The sequence below is a fragment of the Squalius cephalus genome, assembly GCF_949319135.1.
Source record: "Squalius cephalus genome assembly, chromosome: 3".
NCBI lineage: Eukaryota > Metazoa > Chordata > Actinopteri > Cypriniformes > Leuciscidae > Squalius > Squalius cephalus.
Window position 1 is genome coordinate 25891346 of NC_137124.1, and position 27819 is coordinate 25919164.

General features: G+C 37.3%; 2 protein-coding genes across 6 annotated transcripts in view; both read right to left on the minus strand.

Annotated features, from left to right (window-relative positions):
• cyld (cylindromatosis (turban tumor syndrome)) overlaps positions 1 to 20286 on the minus strand; it is a 34737-nt gene extending 14451 nt beyond the window's left edge. Inside the window, exons 1-7 of one of the 4 annotated variants that reach the window (XM_079865526.1) lie at positions 19937 to 20267; positions 11604 to 11731; positions 7515 to 8151; positions 6909 to 7214; positions 5328 to 5433; positions 2857 to 2949; positions 464 to 580 (exon numbers count right to left, since the gene is read on the minus strand). In XM_079865526.1, the coding sequence (XP_079721652.1) occupies positions 464 to 580; positions 2857 to 2949; positions 5328 to 5433; positions 6909 to 7214; positions 7515 to 8006 (1114 nt within the window). In that variant the 5' untranslated portion in view covers positions 8007 to 8151; positions 11604 to 11731; positions 19937 to 20267. Of the gene's footprint in view, positions 1 to 463; positions 581 to 2856; positions 2950 to 5327; positions 5434 to 6908; positions 7215 to 7514; positions 8152 to 11560; positions 11732 to 19936 lie in introns of all 4 variants that reach the window. The other 3 variants (XM_079865525.1, XM_079865524.1, XM_079865527.1) reach the window with 3 other exon arrangements.
• Positions 20287 to 20433: 147 nt separating this feature from the next.
• On the minus strand, positions 20434 to 27249 carry nod2 (nucleotide-binding oligomerization domain containing 2). 2 transcript variants are annotated; one of them, XM_079865522.1, is made up of 11 exons: positions 26927 to 27249; positions 26202 to 26727; positions 25450 to 25576; positions 23358 to 25122; positions 23003 to 23086; positions 22811 to 22894; positions 22634 to 22717; positions 22457 to 22540; positions 22182 to 22265; positions 22011 to 22094; positions 20434 to 21251 (listed from the first exon to the last, which is right to left on the minus strand). In XM_079865522.1, exons 2-11 carry the CDS (start codon positions 26676 to 26678, stop codon positions 21179 to 21181), a joined length of 2946 nt encoding a protein of 981 aa, XP_079721648.1. In that variant the 5' UTR covers positions 26679 to 26727; positions 26927 to 27249; the 3' UTR covers positions 20434 to 21178. The 2 variants fall into 2 exon arrangements, with proteins under 2 accessions (XP_079721648.1, XP_079721649.1); XM_079865523.1 differs by lacking the exon at positions 26202 to 26727 and having other exon boundaries at positions 26927 to 27208.
• Positions 27250 to 27819: the final 570 nt, after the last annotated feature.

Consider the following 27819-nt stretch of genomic DNA (forward strand, 5'->3'; position numbering starts at 1 on the left):
AAAAAATTAAAATAGAAATTAAAATAAATAACTACTTAATACTTAATTTATATTTAACTTTTTTGTAATTAATTCATTTTGTATTGCCTTATAGCTAAATTTAGTTGAAAACTGAATATGAAATGCAAGCACAAATGTCTGTAGTACAGAACATTCAGAAAAACACCTGAGATGTTCATTTTCTGATCAATGATGTCATGCTATGAGGTTGCATGCCACTCACGTCACAGTGAACCAGACTCCCAATAAAAGATCTCAGCAGCAAGTTGCTTTTAAAATCACAGCTGATGTATTCAAAGGCATTGATTAACATGTGATGACTTATTCATGACAAGATTATTAAAGGAACTTAAAGTGAAGTAAGCTCTAATTTTAGGCTAGATATCTGAAGGACGGCACCTTGCTGTTAAGATGTTTATCATTAGAGTTCCGCAGTCTTCCATTTGTATTGATTATTGATTACCTTCATCTATGTACCATGTGCTTTTGGCTTTGGACTGGGCAGGGTGATCGACCGAGCTGCCATTTAGTGTATAATAAAACTCAGACTTGCTCCTGCTGCCAGGCTGCAGGCCTAACCCTGAATAAGAGTCACGATAGGAAGATAGACAGTAAATAGTGAAATTGTGTGTGTGTGTGTGTGTGTGTGTGTGTGTGTGTGTGTGTGTGTGTGTGTGTGTGTGTGTGTGTGTGTGTGTGTGTGTGTGTGTGTGTGTGTGTGCGTGTGTGTGAATGAAAGAGATAGAGAGAGAGAGAGAGAGAGAGAGAGAGAGAGAGAGAGAGAGAGAGAGAGAGAGAGAGACTCCAAAGCGAGTCATGCAGTGTTAAGCAAAGCTTATTATGTCATATCCAGTTCATGTTAAGATAATAGAGAATGGTTCTAGAGAGGGATAAAAAAAAAAAACTCAAATACACCATTACCTTGAAGAGGTCATGACATGGAATTTTTTTTATTATTTGAATATGTTTCTGTAGGTTTACTTATAATGTTTACAAAGTTTTTTGCACAAAAAAACAAACAAATATATATGCAGAGAAATCATTATTTTCAACTTTCATTCTGACCCGCTGTCTGTAATTATCCTGTTTTTTAGAGGTGGCTCCTTTAAGGCTTGTCAGTAAACGCCCATTGTTATGATAGTCTAACGTCACTGCGTAGGAAACAGTATGAATGCCCACTCGTTATTGCAAGCAAGTAAGTGTTTTGAAAACATTATCAATATTATGTCATTTACAGACATAGCATTATGAAATAATTTACTTGTGGTTTGTGATGCAGCTGCTGTCAGAATCCAATACATCTTTCAACAAAAGTTTATTTAAAAACTCTCCATTACAGTGTGCCTCGTTTACAAATCAAAATGCTCCGAACAAACATATAATCCTCCGATGCGATCCGGTACGCAATTAAAATGTGTTTCCGATTCAGGGATCCTTCTGAAGTCTGTACAGAAATGTAAACGTGCTGTTTAGACTGGACAAGACCAAAGTGAAAATTATTTAATTCTTACATTTGTCCTGTTGGCGCGTGGAGTTTGTCAGAAACTGAATGCGCATCTGTATACTGTATCCAGTGTAGACAGCGTCAGTGATTATAATGGGTTCTATTTGCTTTTGATGTGACGTGATGATCGCATCTAGTGTTGGCAAATGCAATGAATGAAAGCGGGCGGGGCCTATGGTGCAATGAAGTATAACTATTCATCAATGTCTTGCTCTGGAGGTAGTCATATGCAAATGTATTTTTGTGATGTCACAGATCCCGCAATATCAAACAGAGTCATTTTTGGAGCTTGATAAAATAAATGCTTTGTTTATAATGAGGAGGATGTTTTAAGCTCTGAAACCTGCAGGATGTTTTAATGGTATAACACCTCTTATATGTCAAGAGATCAAGGCAAATTTGATTTCTCATGTCATGACCACTTTAAAGGATGTCCATCAGTACCAAAGAATGACTGTTCTCTGCTTTCTTTTTTTGTTAACATTTCTTTCAAACAAGTAGTTTTCCAAACCACAGACTTTTATCATATCAAGTAAATAAAATCCAACAATTTTAACAACAGATGTATGATCTTTATGTCAGGCATCCCTAATATAATAGCACTGTCAATACTAGTGATACCTATGAAGAAGAATCCAACAGAAATTGCACTACACAAATCTAAAAACAGTATATAAAAAATTGTCAAATTTCACCAAAATGGATTAGGCATAAATGCATACTATAGCATCAATATACAGTATAGTGTCTGACAAGCGCCTTCCTGTGTGCATGCTCTGAGACAGAGCGGGATGAGGACAGGTAAAGTATTCATTGGGCTTAAAGGCCATTTCACATGGGACACGGCAGTGGTGAGTGTCTAGTTTATTTTTCAAAGGAGACCTGTGGAAAGGGCAAGATGTAGGCAGTTTTTCTGACTGCACGCAACCAGTGAAATCTTGCTTGGTGAAATCCTGCCTAGTCAATACTTGCTAGTCATTTGGGCTCATGACTAAATGGTCAAATACTCACAAAAATATGTCAAAATCTCCATCTTGAAGAGCATTCACATAAAAAACTGTTGAATTGAATATCAATAATATATATGATCCGTGCATTAGATCTTAAAGTGATATTAGCTTGCTGCTGTCTATGCCTTTATTTTAATCAAACAACAAAAGAAAAAGAGAAAATCACTCACAGCTCTTGACTGAATAACTTATATTCAATAATTACTTAAGATCTTTTTATTTACTTTGGCTGTGCTAGTATTAGTCTTTGATGTGGTCTCGAATTGAAAAAATTCATTAGCATCTAAAAATTTTATGTTGTAAAACCATACAGACTACATACAGATATAACAGGATAATTACCTTTGCTCTTTGGTTTGCTCTGGCTGCCAGGTTTGTCGCTGCCGCCCCTGCAGGCAAAGACTTTGGTCAGCCTCTGATCCTGCATGGAGTATTCTGTAAGCAAATAAAGACACACACACTGCTCACATATTCTATCAACATTTAAATCATGTCATTCAAAATCCATAAGATTCTCTTCTTTACATGGGACAAAGGAGATATTTTTCTCACTTAAATATTTTTTTTTTTTAAGTTATTGGATTTATTATATTATATATATTTATTGGAAACATTACTATTTTTAATGTTTTTGAAAGAAGTCTCTTATGCTCATCAAGCCTGCAGTTAAAAAAAACAAAACAAAAAAAAAAACAGTAATATTATGAAATATTATTACAATTTAAAATAATGGTTCTCTTTTTTAATATATTTTAAAATGTAATTTATTTTTGTGATGCAAAGCTGAATTTTCATCAGCAAGTACTCCAGTCTTTGGTGTCTTATGATCCTTCAGAAATCATTCTAATATGATAATTTGATACTCAGTTATTATCAATGATGGAAACAGTTGTGCTGTTTAATATATTTTTTTGGAATACTTTTTTCAGGATTCATTGATGAGTAAAACGTTAACAGCATTTATTCATAAAAACAGCATTTATTCAAAATAAAAACATTTCTAACAATATAAATCGTTACCATCACCTTTTATCAATTTAACGCATCCTTGTTGAATTAAAGTACTAATTTCTTTAAAAAAAAAAAGTTATTGTTCCCAAACTTTTGAACGGTAGCGTATATTGTTACAACAGATTTCTATTCTAAATAAATACAGTTCTTTTTAACTTTTTATTCATCAAATAATCCTGAAAAAAGTATCTCAGGTTATAAAAAAATATTAAGCAGCACAACTGTTTCCAACATTGATCATAAATCATCATATTAGAATGATTTCTGAAGGATCATAAGACACCAAAGACTGGAGTACTTGCTGATGAAAATTCAGTTTTGCATCACAAAAATAAATTACATTTTAAAGTATATTAAAAAAGAGAACCATTATTTTAAATTGTAATTTTTTTTTTTTTTTAACTGCAGGCTTGATGAGCATAAGAGACTTCTTTCAAAAACATTAAAAATAGTAATGTTTCCAAACTTTTGACTGGTACTGTATATTTTTTTTTTACCCAAGCACATTTTACCAATTCCAAACCACATCAATCTTAATAACTACTATTAATTTTGTATTTAATCATTTATAAGTGATATATAATTGAAAAAGATATTTCACATCACTTCAGCTTGTGATTCTTATTAAGTGTGGGACATATTTCAGGATTCTTTACCACAGCAAAAACCCTGAGATCCTGACAAATTGTACTTCTGGAGACTCCAGGTAGGTTGCCGTTGGCAACTGGAGACTAAAGGGTTCCTGATGGTTTCACGTCTAATTATTCACCTTATTTTTTTTATTATCTTTTTTTTTTTTCTGCAGTTAACCTGTATTTTCTTTTTGGTCAGTGTTTGTATGATCCTGCTAGACCACTGAGCTTTTTGCTGTCCATTGGTTACGCCTTAATTTTGCAATTTCTACTATTGCATTGGTACTGTATTGTATTCTTCTCATGAGCATTTAATAATTTTTCCTTTTTAGTGCGAGTTAAATCTCTTTTTTGGGCCATTTTTACTGAAAAGGAGACCTGCTTAATAATTATGCACACCTGAATATAAGGCAAAAATGTATAGTAGTTATTAAGATGAATGTGGTTTTGAATTGGTAAAATGTGCTTGAAAAAAATATGATCATAATAATTATGCACGCACTGTATAAATCGCATACAGTATCACACATAGAGCAGCAGGCTATACCCTGGGTAACCGTGTTAAATATCCCTTTAGTTTCACAGATTGAATAAGGAAGAGTGGTAGCTTTAAGACATTAACAACCAAGACATCTTGCCCACACACATGAACATGCACACAAACAAACAAATCATTAAATAGAGAGAACAAAGAGAGCTCCACACACTCCACTCACAAAAACAAGACCTTTAGACAAAAGAGCTTCTGTTTCGTGCGAGTTAACATGACACACACACACACACACACACACACACACACACACACACACGCTTTCTGACAACAAATATTTAGCCTACACCCTGACTTGAAGTCTAAAACACACAATGAAATCTATAAACAATAACTCAATAGAAAAGCAATGTAATAAACTATACATTTTAAAATAAATGTAATGACTGTTTTTTTGTTTTAAATGAATTTGCTCTTTTATAAAAACTTTCTTGTCCTATGATTTTTATATTCTTTTGTAACATCCAAGTACTTGTTGTAAAACTTTGCATCTGAGGTGCTCAAGCTCAATCTAGAAAAAAATAGTACAACTAAAACCAGGTTTCTAGCAGTAAGTAACCACACTAAAAAACAGAATAAAATCCAATACAGAAGTATAACTATGAAGTGAGAACCCTTACCTGGCATCACATCACAGATCGGGACGAGACGGGTGTGTTCAAGACTAGCAAAATTACACAGCTGTTTACCGTCGATGATCCCATCCCAGTCTCCAATGGGATTGTCCTGAGGGCGAGAGGTACAGCACCCTATTACTGCACCTGACCTAGATCATCTCATAAGCATTCACATCTACAACACTGTAATTTCCACCTCAAAATAAACCCTTTCCAAACAAAAGTTGGCCTGTCTTTATCTTCAACTGCGTTCCTGTTCTGACCCAGACAGGACCCATTTCACTAACTGAGAGCTGTAATTCTCTAATGGCTACACTACACAACCTACACTATCATCAGAATGACTGATGTATCTGGACTCTAAACCCACACCCTTCACATGCCAGATCTCCACTGTTTTTTGTTTAAATTTATATTTCTAATGTATAGCCCTTTCCTTGATACTATTTTATGTATCTACTCGACCAAATAAAGCCAAACATATCAAATCTAATCTATTATTAAAGACCAATAGCAAACTAAAAGTAATACAACTCCGCAAAACCTAAATGCTATTCACATCATTTAGATCTCAGTGATAGCAAGTCCAGCTGAGCTCTACTGAAAGAGCAGTAAGAGTTTAACAGAAGAGAGAGAAACAAAGGGTGAAAAGAGGAGAACAGTGGAATGGCGTGTGTTGGTTGTGTCTTGTGTGAGCATTTGGCAGTACGCCATTATGGTGGTCACACAGAGCAAACTGAGCTGTCTCTACATTTCTCCTTCAATCCATCCCTCCACTCTGACGGCAGCAAAAAAAACAGCATTAATTTGAAATAGAAATCTTTTGTAACATTAAAAATGTGTTTACAGTCACTTTTCATCAATTGAATGTGTCCTTGCTGAATAAAAGTATTATTTCTTCCAGATTCTTTTTTATTACCAACACTAAACTTTTGCGTACAGTACAGTATGGCATACGGTGGCGTATTTAATCATGTATTTTATATTTTTATAGGCTGACATTACAGTTTGTTTGTTTTTGTTGTTTGTTTGTTTTTGTTGTTTGTTTGTTTGTTTGTTTGTTTGTTTGTTTTTGGGGGGGGGGTCTGCATCAGTCGATAGTGGATATTTGTTTGTTCATGCTCATTTCTCCTTACCTTTGCCATCAACACTCACTTAAAGTTAATCTTTAAACACACTAATACATTAATTAAATTGTTAAATGTAATCTTTATCAAATCTCAGAATGAATATGCCTTTTCTGTACATTATAATGTGATGCCTATAGCATGTGACATTTAAAATTACTGAGTTTAGCTTTCAGGGATTTAGTTATTTATTTATATAGACAAAATAAAATATAATTTATCGGTTATCAGACAAAATGCACTGCATAAGCCAGAATTTGTATTCCTTGTATTCTATTTTAATAATAATAATAATAATAATAATAATAATAATAATAATAAACTTCATGTAAAAAGCACCTTCTAAAATATCTGACCTACCTGAAAAAATACATATCTTAATGCAAATGCTAATATTAAATTATAACTTTGCAGCTAAGAACAGTTATTCACCATCTGAACAGTCTAATTAATTTACCATATCAACACCAACGTAGTATCCAAGACTCTCGTTGCCAGGCAGTAAGTCACAGAAGATAACAGTGCCCCGTTCCGGGCCGTCCCGTGTCTGCACCAACACCCGAGAGTTGATTTCCAGAGGCGGTACTTCGCCTTCCACTTCCGGGTCATTATCCTCTAGCGTCACACGATCCACCTCCAGCTCCTCATCTTCCCAGAGCTCAAGTTTATCCAGTGCAACGAAGACACCGCATTCATCTTCACAACGAAACAGCTGCTGACCCTGATAAGAGCCCTCTGTGAAACCTTGACCCCGGCCCTCCTCCTGAAAGACAGAAAGGTTTTCAGAGGATAAAAAGACATTGCATACACCAATCCAGTCATAAGAACTCACATAAATAATGTCACAAATTTGCCATATGAACAAAGGTTATTGTTGATGTGTGATGTTTGAGTCTGGCCTTCACCCACACAACAGCCTACATGCTATAGTTATGCTCGTTCAAATCTTCCAGCTGAGCCCTGGAGACAAATGCAGCTTTGTCCTGTAATGATCACACGCTCAAGGGCTGGGTGAACCCAAAACCAGACAAACAACGCAAACAAGACAAACAGCATTGCTCACCAGTAATTCAACACCAAACCAGATCCCGCTCAGCGCCCGGTCAGGCAGCAGAGCTCCTTTAAAGCGGACCACGCCTGGAAGGGGCTCGTCCCCGGACCTCAGCTGCACTCGGACTTTTGATCCACAGTTGATGTCATGGGCCCTGTCCAGGCGCGCTCTGTTGCACAGCAGACTGTAACGCTCTTCGCAGTTGGTGATGGGGAACAGCAGCTCCGCCAGCTTCTCCTCCAGCTCCATCACATCCCGTTCATCCACGCTCACCACCACATTGGTCTGGTCCAGGATGCGTAGGCTGCGCTTACCCTTGCTGGGAGGGATTGTGCGACCAAGGCTGTTACGTTCCTGGCAGGCCTGACCAAGGCTGCCGCGTGGGATGCGCTGAGTCTTTTGACCCGGCTTTTCCACGGTGCACTCCTTCACCACAATGTAGAACCGCCAGTCGTCCCGGAAACTGCCAGCAGGCTTCTCCTGGCTCCATAGCGCAGAGCTCATGGCTGCATAGCAGGAGTGGGTTGAAGATGACAGGAACACACGTCGAAGGTCAGAGGGTCGTGAGGGGTCAGTGGGACCAGGAAGAGGGAGCTTTCATGACCTTTTCAATGGGAAAGGGATAGATGGATTGAACGGACATAAAGAGCTGTAAAAAGAGAGAAAGTGGAGATTTAATAAACAGAGAAAGTATAGAGGTTTAAGAATGAGGTTGGTCTTGTTTTTTTTTTTTGTTTTTTTTTTTTGTTGTTGTTTCAGATCTTGAGTAAGTTTTAGGATGCCCTCGCCTGAATATTTTCTAGTCGACTAGTAGAGCTGCACGATTCAAACACCCACACAATCTTATTCCTAAATGACAAAATGACAATTTTATTGCTGTCTATTAAACATTTGACAAGTACGATCACAGTGAAACACAGCGTTGCTGTTGCCGCTGACTCAGAGAGAGCAGTTGTCATGTACAGGTATGGAACAGCTTCAGAAACAGTCTTTTTCAACCACACAGTATAATTATTTCTCTGTTACAAATAGTTCAAATTATCACAAAAGTACTGGAATAAAAGTTTATAGTTCAGATATAAACAATGATGTCTACAGTAGTGATAAATTTGAAAGTAACTTGATGCTTCAAATAAAGATTGTATCGTTTACATTGTTACACCCGTAGTTGGTGACAAGTGACTGTTAATATAATGTATTTGTCACTGAATCATTAATTCAAGAGATTCCTTCAAAAAAGTCTTTATGAGTGAGTCAATGAATCAATAATTTAAACAAATAAAATAAAAAAAAGTTCAAATTAACTCAATATATTTTTTCAAATAGACTGCAGCAAATAACATTTCGTCAGAACCTCTAGAAATGTATGTTATTTTGTTCAGTTGTCTATTCAGAATTGTGGGAGTATTGTGATCTCTATTTTAAACAAAAAAATTGTGGTTCTCAATTTATCCTGAATTATGCAGCTCTATCGACTAGTAGTTGTTCATTTAAGCAGCAAAGAATAAAGAATATTATATATAACATTGCTAATCTGTTGTACATTACAGAGAAATACTAAACCATAATAATGAGCCTTTAAAATATAGTAAATTAAGGGCTTAAGCGCACACATCTTGCCACAAAAGTAATGCTTATGAGTGTGTCGGGAAAAAAACAGAAAGGAGACTGTCTAAACATTTTAATAATTTATTAATGAACTAGTGTTTCCTGAATCAGTGTCAGCAGCAAAGAGAAAGTTGACAATGCTGACTCGTCATCTCCGCAGTACAGTGGATGCGACTACAGAAAGAAATGCAAAGCATACAAAAAATGTATATCAGCAGTAATAGTAATCTGGTTGACACTGCAACATAGTAGGTGGTGGTATTTCACCACCCGTCACTTAATGGAAAAAAGACGACAACGCAGTGTGCAGATTTCACTGTGAAACAAAATCTTGTCAAAGGAGACTGCAGAAAAAAGTGAGAGACTCTGCCTGCATCTGAAAAACGTGAGCTTGCCATGATGGGAGTTTTTTTTTGATTCCGTAATAAAGATGTGAACACCCCAGTCAGCAAGAAGTGCTGATCAACAGCAAGTTCTTTTTGCATGCATTTGTACAGTTCTGGTGACGGATGGCTAACAGATCAGAGAAAATGCATGAAGTGAACAAGTGTAATTAGGGCCTTTCGTCTAGAACAATTAGCTTGATCAGCCAGAAATACAGTTTTGATGGTTTTTTTTTTTATTTTTAGTTTTTGCACGATTTGAGCTAAAGAAGTCAGTTTATAATACCATTGTTGTAAGATTGTATTCCTGATTTGAAATATGTTATTGAGATACAATGTTGAGAAACAGTTGATTTTGTCTTTCTCAAGAAAATAAATAGGAATGGTAATTGCATGCTGGAAATAGCTGTCTGGGGATGTTACAATTATGGCCGCCGAGTGAACTCTCTTGCCTTAAAGGGACTTTGGTACCCTTGGTGTTGCCACCTAAAATTGCCAGCTCTGACCAATCCTTCCTGCTCCCCTCTTGCAAGGAACTTGCAGTGGCCCACTAGCATTTGCCATATTATTAACATAATTAGCAACTGCAAGGCCATGGCTGGGGACATTCGTCTACTGCCAGATTCGTCTACTGCAGATATGCCTAAAAATGAGGTTAAAATTCAGTCGTTTAACATGAGGTTAAAGAATATGAGAATTGCTCAATATCAAATGTTGTCAACATCTTTTAGGACAATGATGCAAACAATGTGTCATCGGTTTCATTTTATTAATGTTCCCATGTTTTAAATAAGCAAATAAAAGCAGATTATACACAGATGACTTATGACAACTAGGCTATTTTCAATTTAATTTATGCAAATGAAATTAATTGTGTAAAATGTAATACACATACCCATTCAGAGTACTTTGACCATGGTTCTGTTCTTAACTAACACAAAGCTAAATCAGTCTCTCATACACTACATCATTAGCCTGGATGCCAGCCGAACTTAGCCCCACCCACAACATTTGAGGTCGGGAAGTTCGGTCTGGACTTGATCCGTTGTGGAGCAACTATGCTCAAACCAGAGCTGTTCGGACCAATCAAATTGTCAGGGCGGGCTTTAAACAATGATGGACAGATGATTAACAGTAACATAATCATCCACATCACCAAAGAGCGCTTGGGTTGAATTCGTTTACAACAAAGATGACTGCCGCTGGAGAATTGAGATGTGTAGATTCCACCATTGCGTCTGTTATAGAAGATAACGACAGCGCATTTATTTTAAAAGAGGAACAGAGAACCGCGATCAAGGCATTTGTCGATCGGAAAGATGAATGAAGAACACACGTCACTTACTCCGTTGCTCTGATTGGTTGTTGTAGGTCTATACAATTGAGTGCAGAGGCATTTTCTTTCCTGGTTCGGTTGAAACACACCCCTTAATCACAGCCCAATGGAGCAGTATCAGACTTATATTCTGACTAGAATCTGAGTATGAAGATGTCAGGCTACTACATCATAGGCTACAGGCTACAACCAGCTACAGATACTGATGATTTTTCAGTAACTTACAATCATGTAGTAAGTCATGTATTGCATTAAAGTTCGCATGCAGCTGAACATCCCCATAAAATCGCTAATCAGAATCACTGATTATAATGGGTTCTATGTGCTTTTGTTGCGATGTGTCGCGCCTTTCGCATCCAGTGTAGACAGAGTGTAACCTGCCAGTTTACAGCAATGAGACTAGAATCAACAGTGTATCATTTCCATATCAATGGGTGCTTCTCATTTGTAATTTGTGCATCCTCGTTTCCTTTTCTCGTATCTCAGCTCCACCCCCCATAGGATGCGAGGGAAGGATTCAAGAAAAGAAAAAGAGGACAGAGGAATCGAAGGAAATTCTGATTTGTACATTGGAATATTCTTGATCACTCAAGTGTCACTTCACAGCATCATCAGCTGCACTCAGAGGATCTGCCCTTATGTTGTTGAAGTTTAGTTATTTAAGAAATTCATAATAAATAAAGCATAAATCAAATTAATTGTGACAGACGTGAAGGAGGAGGAGAATTTACACGTGCATCACATCAGGTTTCTTGACTTCCACATAGGGTAGACCTGTGCATCCTCGCTCATAGCTCCTCTGGAAGCTTCCTCACTCCTCGCTCCTCGATTCCTCGCAGTGCAATTAGAGAATTGAGATGTCCTTCAAGATGACTAACTTTGATCAGGTTCCGGGTCACAGGCTGGAGGAGGGAGAAGTGAGGAAATGAAGCATCAATTTGAGTATTGAGAAGCACACAATGATTTTTACTTCAGTGTTTCTGTAGTGCAGCTGCCGAACTACCAGTGAAAACAAGTTCTGCGTTTAGCATTCAGACACAATATAACACAATATGCTTTTTTTCTTGTTCTTGTTTTCTTTTGGAAAAATTTATATAAATGCTTCTTGTTTGCTGATTGGCTACAGTTTGATAATCTACATAATTAAAGTTCCAATGCCAAATTTCTAAAGCGTTTATTTAACACTCATAAATAGAGTTGCAAAAGATTGCGATCTCGATTCAAACACACAAGCGATCTCATTCCTAAATGACAACGATTCGCCTGTGTCTATTAAACCTTTAACAAAATCACACCGGAACATTCAAACCTGCGTTGGCGCTGCCACTGAGCCAGAGAGAGCAGTTATCATATACAGTAGCCTATATATGAAACAGCTTCAGAAACCACACAGTTTTGTTATTTCTGTGATACTAGGATAAAAGTTTAGCCTATGGTTTGGAAATAAACAGATGTCTACGGTAGCGATCAAAGTAGAGCAAATTACTTTTTGAAAGTAACTTGGCACTTCATATAAATACTAAGGTTCCAGCAAATCCGGAGGCTGCAGTTTCAGGGCATTTCAATGACCCTAGTTTTTTGTGACAGCGCCACCTAGCCAATGCTACTTCAAAAAGAGGAGACCTGATTAAAACTTTTAAACAAACAGAATAGACTAGACCCACATAAAAGTTTTTTTTTTCTATTTTTTATCTTTCCACCTTATTTTTAACTTAGGAGTGGGCGCAGCCATTTTAAACTTGAAAGTGCGATGTTTTCAGTGTCAGCACTCTCCAGTTATTATTTAGCTGGGCAAAAACAGTTCATTGTACTGCTGGAGGTATTTGTTTTCAAATTATTTTCAATTATTAACATACTAATAAACACACTAATTAGTAGAGCTTAGCACAATTGTTTTACCGTTTACTGTACTTTGTTAAATGGGGTCACACATCAGACGTGAAGCGCCATGCTGCGGCATCTCACACAGAAAATAGGCTTTCTTTCCAAGAAAACTGAATTTAAAACCAGAATATAGGTCCTCATATATAGAAACAAATTAGGTTAAATATTCCAAGAGGTTACCAATGGGTTGGTTAGGACAATATATCAATAAAATGTATACAATTAAACAACTAAATCATTCCTGAAAAATAATATAAATAATAATATAAATACAGAATTAAATACTAGCCTAAGTGCTGTAAAATAGTATAAACTCCTAATACATACATACTACATACATACATAAAAAAAAAATAGGGTCCTAGAATGGCGGTCCTGAAACTGCAGCCAAATTGCAGTCAAACCAAACTGCAGCCAAACTGCAGCCAAACAGCAAATTGCAGGAATACCCTACTCCTTCAAATAATGATTGTACAGATTTACATCGTTATGCCACCAGGTGGTGACAAGTGACTGTAAAAAATGTATTTGTAATTGAATCATTCACTCAAGAGATTCATTCAAAAACGCTGATTCATCCAGTAATGCCTGCTACAGACTGTAAGATTTTGACAATCCTATAAGATCATTACAAATCGCACGATACGACATGCATCCAATAAACTTGGGTATGACATGTAGACTGTATGATGATGACACCTAATGAATCGTAGGCTACAACGCAAAGTTAGTATAGAAGAATTAAATGTCATCAGCATGTGCTACAAGTAGAGCAAGATGAATCGCACTTGTGGCAATTGTGGTTTTTATAGGCTATATGCGCTGAAAAATAGAGGAGAAAGCGAAAGAGGAGAATTATGGACGCGGTCATGGCTAGGGAAAAGATGCCAACTTGGCTGGCATGCCAATTTTGCACATTTGAGCATGAGGTAAGTAGTTTTAAGTTTTAGCACCATGTCCCGTTGATCATTACACCATTTCATGTTGCATTTGTATTGGCTAGATAGTAGACGTACAGTAGGTCATAGCCTAGGTCGTAGCAGCAAACACACTGTGAGATGATCATGCTAAATTTCCGATACTGTCAGAAAATGATCGCAGGCTATCTTTGGTCGCAAGAGAGTGACAACAGCCGTCTTTGAACCTCTCTCACTGTACGACGTAGGACAACTTTTTAGGAGTCACAACCACAGAAATTGCCATGTTTGGTCATCTTTCGTCTGGGACACCCCAAAATCATACAATGTGTACGAGACATAGCCTAATGAAACAAGTGAAGACTTTATGAGTGAGTCATTGAATCATTCATTCAAACCGTTTTCTAAAATAATTCATTCCGATTAATTAAAGATTTTAAATAGACTGCAGCAATTAACATTTTGTCAGTAAATTGTTATTTTGTAAATTTATGGTATTTTGTTTAGTTGTCTGTTCAGAATCGTGGGAGAATCGTGATATCTCTTTGAAACAAAAAAAATTGTGATTTTCAATTTAACCAGAATCGTGCAGCTCTACTCATAAATATTATTTCTATTCACAAGGCTTTTTGTTGCTCCTTGGAAAACTAACAATAATGATATTTCAACTATCCAGTCCAATCAAATCTGAAACGTGGTTTTCAATGACATACTTTTTAAATTATATAAGTGAATAATAATAATAATGATTACTATTATTATTATTATATACACCTAAATATATATATATATTATATATATATATATATACAAAATGAACAAAATAATAAACGCAACACCATTTTTTGCCCCCATTTTTCATGAGCTGAACTCAAAGATCTAAGACTTTTTCTATGTACACAAAAGGCCTATTTCTCTCAAATATTGTTCACAAATCTGTCTAAATCTGTTAGTGAGCACTTCTCCTTTGCCGAGATAATCCATCCACCTCACAGGTGTGGCATATCAAGATGCTGATTAGACAGCATGATTATTGCACAGGTGTGCCTTAGGCTGGCCACAATAAAAGGCCGGAAGAGTGTGTGACGAGATCCTGAGGCCCATTGTAGTGCCATTCATCCACTACCATCACCTCATGCTCCAGCATGATAATGCACGGCCCCATGTTGCAAGGATCTGTACACAATTCTTGGAAGCTGAAAACATCCCAGTTCTTGCATGGCCAGCATACTCACCAGACATGTCACCCATTGAGCATGTTTGGGATGCTCTGGATCGGCGTATACGACAGCGTGTTCCAGGTCCTGCCAATATCCAGCAACTTTGAACAGCCATTGAAGAGGAGTGGACCAACATTCCTCAGGCCACAATCAACAACCTTTTTTTTTTCTTTTTGGCCCCCCCAGACACAGCCAATCATGCTGTCTAATCAGCATCTTGATATGCCACACCTGTGAGGTGGATGGATTATCTCGGCAAAGGGGAAGTGCTCACTAACACAAATTTAGACAGATTTGTGAACAATATTTGAGAGAAATAGGCCTTTTGTGTACATAGAAAAAGTCTTAGACCTTTGAGTTCAGCTCATGAAAAATGGGGGCAAAAACAAAAGTGTTGCGTTTATAATTTTGTTCAGTGTGTATATATATAGGCCTACACACACACCGATGTATATATATATAATATACCATTGATCAAATGTTTGGGATCGATAAGGTTTTTAAAAGTTTTTGAAAGTAGTCTCTTATGCTCACCACGAATGATCAAAAATACAGTAAAACAGTAGGCCTAATATTGTATAAAATTGTATAATTGTATAAAATGTCATTTTTTCCCTGTTACTCCAGTCTTCTTCGGTGTCACAAGATCATTCAGTACTCATGCTAATATGCAGGTGATCAAGAAACATTTCTGATTATTATTATTATTAGCTGAAAACGATTAAGTGCTACTTATAAAAATGTGGAATGTGAGGTGCTTTTTTAAATCAGAATTTTTTAATGAATTGAAAGATTGAAATATAAATATAAAATGATAAATAGAAATGTGATTTACTTGATTTAAAACAGAAATATTTATTAACATTGTAAATGTATTTAATGTCTTTTAAAAAAAATACTGCACATTTTGCACATTTACAAAGCAGGACAGAGAGCAAAAGACACACCCCACTTACAAACATCCATAAAAAAGTAAGATTTTAAAGGGAATGGACTCATGACTTTAACAAATATGTAAATCAGGGCAGCACTAAACTGGGGATTCAATTTATTTTTCAAAAACAGGTAGGCCTATCTTCAAATTGAGGGATAAATATTTTTCCCTCGATTATTTTTCACTAAAATTAAATTAAAAACATTCACCCAAAATTAGAGTTAAAATCACAGCAGAAAAAAAGCTTTTCAAGAGTTTCAGTAAAGGAAGAACTGAAAATTCTTCTGTAAAAATTCCCCTATGGATATTTCCTAAACAGGATTTTGTAACAAGTCTAACTTAGTGGATCCTTACTGAATGAAAGTATCAGTTTCTTTTAATCTAGAATCGTGCTGACCCCAAATATTTGAATGGTAGTGTAAATATAATAACAGGCCTAGGCCTAGGCCTAATTATAAAAAAAATGCTGAATAATCATCAACATTAAAATTTAGGGAAGAAAATTAGACTACTTTTTTTTTTATGGGAGCCGGTATGGGACCTAGATAATGGGTAGGGGGCTCTGGCCCAAAAAACGCTGAGAACAACTGATCTAGGCCTCCACGGGTTTAATCTAGTTAACTTTTTAGGAAGACATAGTGCTGAAAAATGGCACAACATCTTTTAAATCATATTTTAAATTAGTGGATCTCAACTGGTGGGTCGCAGCCCAAAAATAGGTCACACGTCTGTTTTGACAGGGTTTCGGAGAGCAGGGAAAAATGGCACTATGCAAAATGCAAATAATAAAATGCATCTATGCATCTATGCATATGCATAGTTATAGTCATAGTAGAAAGTAATACGTCTATTACCTTTCCAAAGGAAGGAGAAAAATGCTTCCCATATTTTTGTTCCTTACAAAAAAATGCAGTGCATCCAAATAAAAGGTATTTTGGTGCAAATTCATCTGTCATTTATAGAAGCTTGCCAAAATGGACCGGTTGACATGCCCTTAACCTCAAAAACCATGACCAAAACATCTCAGGGTAAAGAAAATATGGCCCAGATTACATAATATGGGCTCACTTAGAACGAGAATAAACATGGGTTTGTGGTGACCAAAACGTTTGACAGTTGACAGTTTCATGTGATTAATTATCGGCTGTCAAGAGCACAAAACTATCAAAATCAAGTTGTATAGAAAATAAAAAATATAGGCCTAAATCACACTTCTTCTGTTTGTGTATTAAAAAATTATTGATTTTCAACAAAATTATATGGTAATAACTTTTTTGGTCCTGTGTGTGCAGTACAATTGATTTTGTTTTTTGTTTAACCCTTTCATGCAAAAATTATGACAAACTGAGTCAGGATTTTCCCAGTGTTTTTAATGCTCTTATGGGGCATGAAAACAAGATTTTTTTTTTAACACATTTTTTCAAAGAGATTTTCAGATGTCTATGCAATTTGGTCGCAACTGAAGAGATAGGCTACTTTATTAAACATAGCCTAATACAGTAATAACACAGCAATATTGTGTGTATTTAACAAACCAATGAATAAAATGATATCAAATCATGGGAAAACTATAAATATATTAATAAAATATAAACGCAAAATATTGCAAACGCAATTGAGTTTGTTCCCTTTCGACCAGCAGCTTGTGTCTATTTCCAGCAGATCCAGTCTATTTACCGATTTGTCGATTTACCATTATTAGCTAATAATTCTGATGATGTTCAAGATGGACAAATTTCTAGCTCTCCTCTCTGAGAAAACCTCAGACTGAAATCTACATTGATCTATTGATGTTTTCCTTTGTGTTTATAATCTCATCTGAAATGAGCAGTGTCAGGGGTAACGGTAACGGATTACAAGTAACACGCATAATGTAATCAGATTACTTTTTGTTGTAATGAGTAAAGTAACGCATTACAAGTAACATGCATTACATAATCAGATTACTTGTTTGATGTAACAAGTAAAGCATTACAAATAACATGCATTATGTAATCAGATTACTTGTTTGATGTAACGAGTGCATTACAAGTAATGTTCATTACGTAATCACATTACTTTTTTGTTGTAAATGTAAATTAAATTATAATAACACAAATACATTATTTACACCAACAATGTTACTGCAGATTAAGTATTTTCAAGAACATCAGTCACAGTAATAGCATGGATTGTAGCTCAAATATAGTTAATGAGGCATGATGTCCAATTTAGTGGACAGATGAATAATCAGAATTTCCTCCCAATATAAAATTAATACTTGGAAAATTTAACAATGATATGACTCCTTAGATGTTGTTGCTTGATGCTACAACATGTTTTTCCCTGCAAGAGTCTCCTAGGACAGAAGGAATGGATGGACATTCCGGAGCAACTTGGCATTTCTGACTGGCCTTCGGCCATCTTGGTTTGGAGAAAAAAATGTGACATACAGTACAACGGCTAGCCATTTGGTGGCAGTGTATAGGATGATGCATATGTGTCCACTGTAGAGGCTGATGTGCAACTATGCCATCAATACCCATGCATCTGCAAGAAAATGCTTTTTGAATAGCTGACCTCTATGCATGAAAGGGTTAACAACCATTTTGCTTACTTATACTTGTGTATGAAAAATTCTGCTACTTTGTTGGGTTACCACTTGGTGTTCAATTTAAAATGTGGGTCCTTAAAGGGATAGTTCATGTTCATCCCAATTCTGTCATCATTTACTCACCATCACTCTTCTGTGGAACACAACACAACAGAAAATATTTTGAAAAAGTCTGTCTTTTGTTCATACAATGAAAGAAAATATTTTTCAACATTTTCGAATATCCTCTTTTGTATTCTACAGAAGAAAGAGAGGCATACAGTTTAGAAATGATATGAGGGTGAGTAAATAATGACAGAATCATCATTTATGGGTGAAATTTTCCTTTAAGCAACATCACATGACAACCACTGACTTTGCTAACTGGCATACCTCATCAATGACCACGATATTAGAATAACCATCTGAACACACTTGCACCAACAGAGACTGTGTGACTGGTTGGTTTTTCCCCCAGCAGCAGGGGAATTCACACAGCGAATTAAATCTCACTCTGAGCTTCCTGTATGCACAATAATAGTGCACACATACCACTACTGCATAATGACTAATAGCAAGAATAAAAGACGAGACAGGGAATGCTATACACTGCATGACCTTTTACTGATATTGCACGTGTCATCTACCTCTGTCTGAAATGTAAGATGTAGCAGCGAAGAAAGATCCTGCAGTTTGGTCCGGCAGTGATTTGGCCCATCCTAAAAATGACAATACGGTTTTGATTAACGTCTACAGCCTAGCCTACCCATACAGAGATCAGCGTTCTGGTAAATATTAGTGCTCTCTAGGCAAACACGTCAAAGGGTTCCAATTCTTAGGGGTCGTCAAGCCAGCTTAATTCCATATGAATGGATCAAGGATTGCTATAATGCCAAAGCATAGTGTTAGCATTCCCATTTATCTCAATGGCACTTGTTTGGCTGTTGTTGTTGTTGTTGTTGTTTTGTAGCTGTGAAACATATGACATGTAAAACAGGGCAACCCTAAGAAAAAAGTTGAGAACCACAGCTCTAAACATACTCATGATCACTGTGAGGGACTCTCAAGCTTTGAGCAACAATATCCATGCTGACTGTCTGTCCCTCCACAGCCATTGATATTCAACAGAGAGTGACCTGTGAAGTTGATGCTTTGTCAACATAGGAAGCATGCAGAGCCAGGGACACCCACATGTAATGCCAATGTATTAGCAATATGTACAGGCTTTTGTAAGTTCAATCACTGTATCCATGATGTAATACACCCAATGTAAATATCACATCAGCGTTATGCACTTTCTCTAAACTGTGACTGCCGGATGAAAACGATGCAGTAGAGATGGACAGGCCTTACACTAACTGACAATGACCAGGTACAGAAGGCAAACTATCAGCTTCTCTGTTAACGGTTATTCCTACTCATAGAGCTCGGTTTGGAGATAATGTCATCGCTGGATAACCCTGTGTTGTCATGTATAATCAGCGGGTCGGGTTACAGTTACGGATCTAAAGCTAGTCATGTGTCACAGTCTGTAGAGGTAAACAGGTGACATCAGCATGAGCGGATCAGACTCCTCTTACCTGACGTTTATATATCCCTGTATTCACCCGTCCGCCTTCGATGGCATTTGAGATTATTCCAGTGAAACTCTCGTGGCGCTGTTAGTAATGATGATGGTGTTTATTTGACATTGTCGGATGGGCTCAGCTGAAGCCACCGCTGACTCCACTCCGCAATACTACCGGTTAATGGAGGGACAGTCGCCTCCTCCGTGCACTTTAAACCCGCTGGTAATAATCCCGGGTGAAACGATAAGGGAAACTCGAATAAAATCCGGTAATATTGGTATAGCCGAGGCCGTTGTTTCATTTGAAATCAGTGTGAGTATTATTTACAGTGTGGTTGTGTATGTGACGGTTAAACCAAACGTGCTACGTTATTGGAGAGAAACTTGCTCTCCTATTGGACAGTGAGTGACAGCTAAAATCTGATTGGTCATTTCGGTTGTCCTTTGCTTAGCCCCGCCTTTTGGGGTTTTCCAGTAGTTTGGCTGAAGAGTTTTTAAGGAACTGGCTGGGTGACAGGTTGTACACTGCAGTTTATTTCCTTTTTGTTCTTCCAAGCATATAATCTAGTTCTTACTTGTACAGCATGTTTCACATAGATCCTACATGAAGCTTAGTAAACAACTGTTTCATGAATGTTGTGTGAGAATGAATAAAACAAATAAATCTATGGTTTTCATGAAATAGAAGTCATAGAAGATGTACTTAAAGGGAATTTAAAAACATCATAACAAACCCTGACAATCTGTGTTGCAAGTACATATAGACATATAGACCATGAATATACAATACAAAAATTAAACTCCCATATACAAAGAATATGTAGCCTACAATCAATGAAAACTAAGGATGTGTTCAATCAATGGATAAAGTCAGACAAATGATGTGTATGCTCCTGATGTTCTGTGTAGAAGGTCAGTTTGTGTACTGGTTTGGCAGTTTACATCTTATTATTAAGGTTTTCCTCTACTACTAAGAGTACATTTTTGACAGTCTCGATGGAGCAAGCTGGGGCACATTCACGTCACAATGGTAACAGAGGATCCCAGTCATTCTCTGGCCCCATCTGATGCTCTGATTGGACCCTGGATATTTAGCTTTTAAGCTACCTCTACTTCAGTCCAGATCAGCCATTTACAAGACAGGCACTTTGACTATGGCTTCCTGCTTGTGAGTTGTTGTTTGTTTGTTTTTCAAGAAAATGATGAGCATTGGATTTGGGAGTTTGGTGGCAGGCATTACAGAGCCTTCTTGCCCTCAGAAGATCAATCTGCTTTCTTGCTTGCTCAGCTCCTCTTCTTCCTCTGGGCTCAGATTATTTTGTCTCAGCCTTTAAGAGTACAAAGCAAAGAGCCTTTGTATTAAGGACATTAATATTATTCACAGCACAAACCATTCACCAGGCATGGGTATTAATGTAATAAAGTATAGTACAATTGAAATTCTGTTTGCACTAAGATTAATCAAGTCCCAAAGTAGTTGCATGATAACTGCTAATCATTACATACTGGGGCATGTTGTCACATTAAATGAGGTAAGTTTTCACCATAGAACCTGCCTGTAAACACTCTGTTACAGGCCTTTGAGCAAAATTTAAATAGTTGAACAACTATGAACAATTCATTAGACAGCAACAAACAAACAAAAAAAAAGCACACAAACATTAAAAAATATCTAACTATTGTTTTGGCAAAAAAATATTGTAATTAATATGCAATGTATAAGAAATACATATATATATATACATATATATATATATATATATATATATATATATATATATATATATATATAATATAACAATGTATGCAAATGTATAACTTTAAAAAAAAAAACATGTGACAACATGACCCACATCTGTCCTGAGAACCCTTCAGTTGATTCTTGACTGCATATGCTATGGTTTTATTGGTTTCACTTGTTGACACATTTATGAGAAATTTTAAATTTGGCAGACAGAATTCATAAAAAAAAAATATTCTAAAGGTATTTACAACCAACATACAAAACCACTACTAAAGAAAACACATGGACATTTATTGAGTAAAACTAGCACACAGTCAGCTAAAATACTGGAAAATTACCTTACCAGACTTCCTTAACACTATAGTTCATTTTCAGTGCCTCTATCAGACACTCAACTCCGTCCCTGCTGATGTAGTTTTTGCTCAGCCTGAGTGAGAGAGATAGAGAGAAAGCATGTAATTCTGACTTAGAAAAAAATAAATTAAACAAAGTGGTTTAAATAAGTCACACTCACCACAGTTCCACCAGAGTTTTGCTCTGACTGACGAGTTTAGCCAGAGCGCATGCACCTGCACTGCCCACACCATTATCCACCAGACTGAAACAAACCAACGCAAACATTATTATTACACACAAAAAGAAACACATGCTGTGTAGCTCAATGCTCTGCATATTTAGTTTGATCTGACTGGGCAACCTTTCCATTTCCACTGTTTAGCATTAGCTAGCTGCAAGGTTTTTTTTCATAGTCATAGAATGCAGAATTAATACAGGATTTTACAGGATTACCTTAACCATATTAGCGATGTGCTATTCTTCAGCGCAGTTGCCAATGCCTCAACTCCCCTGTCCCCAATTTTATTACCCCATAAACTGAAAATAAGAAGTCAGAATGGAAATATAATTTAATAAAGGCACAGTATTGGAACATTAGAGCACAGTATTCTTTCTCATCATTGACCTCACCCCAGATACTGCAAAGACTGGTTGTGGCTTAGGCCTTCTGCAAGCTGCTCTGCTCCAACGCATGTGATGTTATTATTTCCAAGCCTACAAAGCAATTATAAATTTGGCATGATTAGAATGATCAGCATCCCATAGGCCAGAACTAGAAAATAATAACCTTATAAAGTAAGCGCTGACCTCAAAGACAGGAAGTTCTGCTTTGCTTTTAGCAGCCAAGCAAAATGTTGGGTGCAAGCATCTGTGAGCTTGTTGTTGAAAAGCCTGAGGAAATGATGAGGTAGTAATAAAACTTGGTTGTATAAGAATAACAATAGAATATACATTATCATTATTCATAAAATGCAGAATTTAGGTGTTTGATATTCTCACGCTATTTTTTGGAAGCTTTCGCACTTCATTCCCTTTTCCAGAAGTTTCCGGATTCCTTCATCTGATATGTTATTATTCCTTAAACTGCAAAATTCAGAAGTTTTAGAAAATCATGATTTTTCTCACCGATTTTTTTTTATTATGTATGGACCAAAAAAAGCAGACATTTTTCAAGATATCTTATTTTGTGTTCCACAATGCATACAGGTTTGGAATGGAAAAAATGGTTGAGTAAATGATAGAACAAGTCGATTTTTGAATTTTCATTTTTAGGTGAACTATCCCTTTAAATTAAGAAAAAAAGAAAGCTTAAACAACAATTCAAACACAACCATCAGCTAATCTATCATCTTACTAAAGGGAGTGACAAATATGTAGACACGGTAGAAGCTGCTCCACGCCCACATCTCCTACTGAATTGTTGTCCAACTGAAGCCCAACAGGATTCCGCAGGTACTTCAGCACGTGCGCCAGCGCAGTGCATTCCACCGGACCAATGTTACAATAGGTGAGCTTCAGATGTTCAACGTCCAACTTAGCCACGGCATCTTGAGCAATACTGTTGTCTTGCATTTCATATATGCACTTGATTAGCCAAACAAAACTTGGCATGGCATGCATGCTCTTCTTTTCCCCTTCTACAGGACGAGGAATGGACTTGAAATGTCTCTGCATCCCTTTAGACAATGACTTCACTACCAGCTTGAATTTGCGTTCACGCACAGCAGTAGGACAGCAGTCCAGGAGGAGATTATGGTGCCGCTGAGAAAAAAGTCCTGACACAAACTGAGCTGTAATCTGGAGGTTTGGTGTCTCCGTCACATGGGTCATCTCCTCCCCAACTGAAGGATCAATACAGTGTCCAAGACACCTTTGAGACAGGCCCGACAACTGCCTGTCCTGAGGCTGAAAGAGTCTGGAGATAGCAGAGCGATTGTTGTTACGATTCAGAACAACATACAGAGCAGCGAAGAAGCATTGTAAGGTGATGTGCAGAAACTCATACTGTTTGCAGTCTGTCACAGATAGGTCATTGCAGTAAATGAGGAAACCCATGCTGACATCCTGTTCTGTGAGCCCATTTCTTTGCAGTTCATATCCTGAGAACACATAACAAGAGGCTTCCAGGCCTTCCAATGCCAGCTGTCCAAGTTTTAACACTGTGTCCAAATGTTCCTCCAACCAGGCCTTTCCCAGGACTCCTTGGGGCTGAGATGACTTTCGCTGGAAGAAATGCTGTAAGACCAGGAGGTAGACATCAGTGATGGTCTGAGGAATACCATCTTGACCACCCAGAAGCTCCTGGTGGCACTTGGTCACAATCCAGCAGAAGACTGGGATGTGGCAAAGACCTAGCAACACTGTGTTACTCTGAAGGGACTCTATGACACGTCTAGCCATAGCAGGGTCGCTATGATGTTTCTTTACAAAACAGTTGATACCTCTAGGAGAAAAACCCTTCAGGTGCACTTCTTTGCGGAGATAGCGCTTCAACGATGGGCCCACAGCCTGTGACCTGCTGGTGAGCACCTTCAAAACGCCCTTCATTAGCGTACCCTGCAAGAGATTGAAAAGCAATACAGGTATAGGCACTTGCTTTGTGGGGCAGCAGTGACGTTCTTCATCTGTGAAACCCTGTTTAAACTCATCAAGCCCATCAAAAGTAAAGAGGACCATATGAGGGTGGTCTAGGATGTACTGGAAAACCTCATCCTGACTTCGATCAGGCCAGCAGCAGTGCAGGAAGAGGAGCTCTTTCAGAGACAGCTCTCTGTGCTCTGCATTCAGTTTGCGGCAACTGAAGGGGAACAGCAGGAAAGTGCTTGTGAGCAAAGCTTCTCTTGCCCAGAGCAAGTGCAGTCGCTGAAGCAGTGTGCTTTTGCCACTTCCTGCCTCCCCAGACAGAAGAATGGTGTCAGCATCTTCATTTAGAGTCCCGATGGGACCCATCACATCCTCCAGCCCTAATGTAGTAGTTTCACCAGAACCATCCATCACTTCAAGAAGTCCATCAGTGTAAATATCATCCAAGGAGAAACGTCCTGTCCCACCGTATGTGCTAAGAAAGAGGGACTGTGCAGCAACAGAACTTCGCAGCTTCTTCTGGTACAGCAGACAATCTGGAGAAACAATGTAAAGTAGAAGACAAAGTGTATTGACAATTACATTTATGTTTTTGATAAGCTAACTTATCAGAAATAAAGAAAAAAATGTAAAAATTATTGTATTATCTTGTATTCATTATTATTTATTTCATTATTATTTGATTTATATTTCTGAATTTATTTATATTTATTTTACATTTAGATTGTATTTAATTGTCAACATTTATTCAAATATATAAAATTGACATCATAATTATGCCCATTTCTTGCATCTTATGCAATATCAAAGACAAAGACATGAAAAAAGACATCCTGTCCATACAACTGAGAAATGTCTTATACCAGCAGAGAGGTGACTTTCTTTATCTTCAGGGTTTGGTCTGGTTGGCTCTGTTTGTTCTAGATACTGTAGTAAGGTCTTTGCAGCAGTTTCCCCTTTAAACTTCACTTGGTCTAACAGCCTCCGAACCTGCAACAATCCAATAAGATCACTGGATATACATTCATTAAGCAAGTAAAGGACAGTTAGTGTGAAGAAAGAAATATATGTCATATGTCAAACTAATTTGAACTGATCAATTACTATAGGAAAATAGCTCAATTTCTAAAGCATGTATGAGAGATAATATAACAATGTGACATTTTCATTTGTCAATTGTCTGAAAACTGTTTGGCAATTCAACAGTCACTGACAATTAATTTAGCCATGGGGCAAGTTATATGATAGTTCACAAGTTCACACTTACATGTAATTAAGTGGAATAAAGGTTATGCGTATTTGTTATATCGTATTTTATGCTCTGAATTTGGCCCGAACCCAGCGTACTCCCCCAGTTGTTGTAAGAGTGGTTAGGACTAGAAGAGAGGAGAATGGGTGGTGGTGGGATGCTGTTAAGCTGTCAACGAACGGAGGTAAGTCTGCTGTATATACCTCTTATTTTGGCAATTGGTTGATTAACTGAGTGCGCTCCTCTTGTGTTAATTTAGGTTAATGATCTGAACGTGCTCCTCCCGAACTTTGTTAATAAAACATAATTCCAAGGATTTCATAAGTAAACTAATTTATGGGTTAAAGCAGTATTCAGTCACGTTACCTGTTGTGACGGTGTGTATACAGGTAGTTGCACCCCATCACAATCTTTGATGGTGAAGCAGCCAGTTGTCAGTAAAACATTCAAAGCTCCGTCAATATTATCTCTGAGCTTTGTCACTAACACTGGCCTGTCAGCCAATAACGTTAAAGTGGCAGTGTCTGGTCTGTTCTTGCCCAGCACAGCGCATCCTTTCCCAAAACACAGCCCAGCCTTCTGCTCCTCTGGTAAGATCTGGTTAATTGCAGCCAAAAAAAGGCTGCATGCATCTTCTCCTTTTTCATACACCACATCTAAAAGTTGCCTGACATTAGAACATAAGGGTTTCTCCGCCACTCGTATGTTTAGGTAATCCTCCCAGACAAGACCCTCCCAAGCCAGGAGTAAGTCCAGAACACAGTCCAGAGGTTCAGCACTGCCTCCACCACATAGGACTGCCAGAAGCTCTGCTCGCTGTTTTAGGATCAACTGAGTGCTCATAGTGGAACTCAGCCTTGTCTCAAAGTCAACAGTCACTATCAGAACCCAACTAAAGGGATGAGACATAGAAGACCAACATCACACAGAGGTATAGAATATTGGCACAAGTTCCTATTAACCGAGTAAATTTGAGCACTCGTTTCCTCATTTTTACCAAAAGCGGATAGGCCATACAGTAGCCTAGTATATTATTATTTTTAATTATGAATAGATAAGTGAATGATGGTTTTAAAAAATAAATAACTTACCAGACAAGGTTCAAAATAACTCCTGAACGTCATTGCTCCCCCACTGCGAAGTAAATGTTTAATTCATAAGATTTCATACGCGTATGCGTATAGCCTGATTTAAGAAAACTTTCGAAATGAATATCCCAAACGAAACACGCCTACAAACGTCTGTCTGCTAGATATTCCATAGCCTGTGATTCTTGACAATCTATATAGACTAAGCTGGAATATGAAAACACCACGAACACACGCTTATCTGTCAGCATACTCTGTTTGGTCACTTTATGGAAATGATCGTCCGAACTGAAAGTGAAAGAGGAGGCGCTGCTGTCCTCTGAATCTTCAGGAAGTTATCTTACTGACACATAAAGTCTGTTTGTATATAGGGGTGTTGTGACACATTGTTTACACGACAGTAAGTCATTGTGGTTTTGTGTTAAAAACTTTAAGTATATCTGCTGCTTATGTCTAATTGCCTACTGCGTAAAGTGAGTGTCGGGTACAAAGAGTGTTGGTCTTTTTTTATTGGGGATGGAATCACATTGTGTTTGTACAAATTTTCTTCCCATAAAAGTGTAGGGCTATAGGCGTCAGAGACTTTTTTCTCCTTTTACTCAATATAAATATTAGGCTACAAATTATAAACACTTCACTGGGGTCAATCATGTGGTCCAACCCTCCCCGGATCTGCTCTGGTCATGCACACTGCAGAGTTTCGGGAGTGACAACAACAAAAATGATCGGAACGATGGCGCGATGACTGACAAAATTGTATCGCGACTGTAAACAAGAAACATGTTTTGCCACATTTTCTAGTAATAAAAAGGCATGCAGAACCACATTTCAAACTCAAGAGGGAACCCTAGCATCATGAAAAAATTAGCCTATTACTTTATCTCAGCAAGCAACTG

Excerpts from the sequence above, each read along its gene's own strand:
- nod2 (XM_079865522.1), bottom strand. The coding sequence starts at position 26,678 with ATGAGCACTCAGTTGATCCTAAAACAGCGAGCAGAGCTTCTGGCAGTC. Across the intron at positions 25,577-26,201 it reads TATACACACCGTCACAACAG|GTTCGGAGGCTGTTAGACCA; the intron begins GTAACGTGACTG and ends GGATTGTTGCAG. Across the intron at positions 21,252-22,010 it reads TATAGTGTTAAGGAAGTCTG|GCTGAGACAAAATAATCTGA; the intron begins GTAAGGTAATTT and ends GTACTCTTAAAG.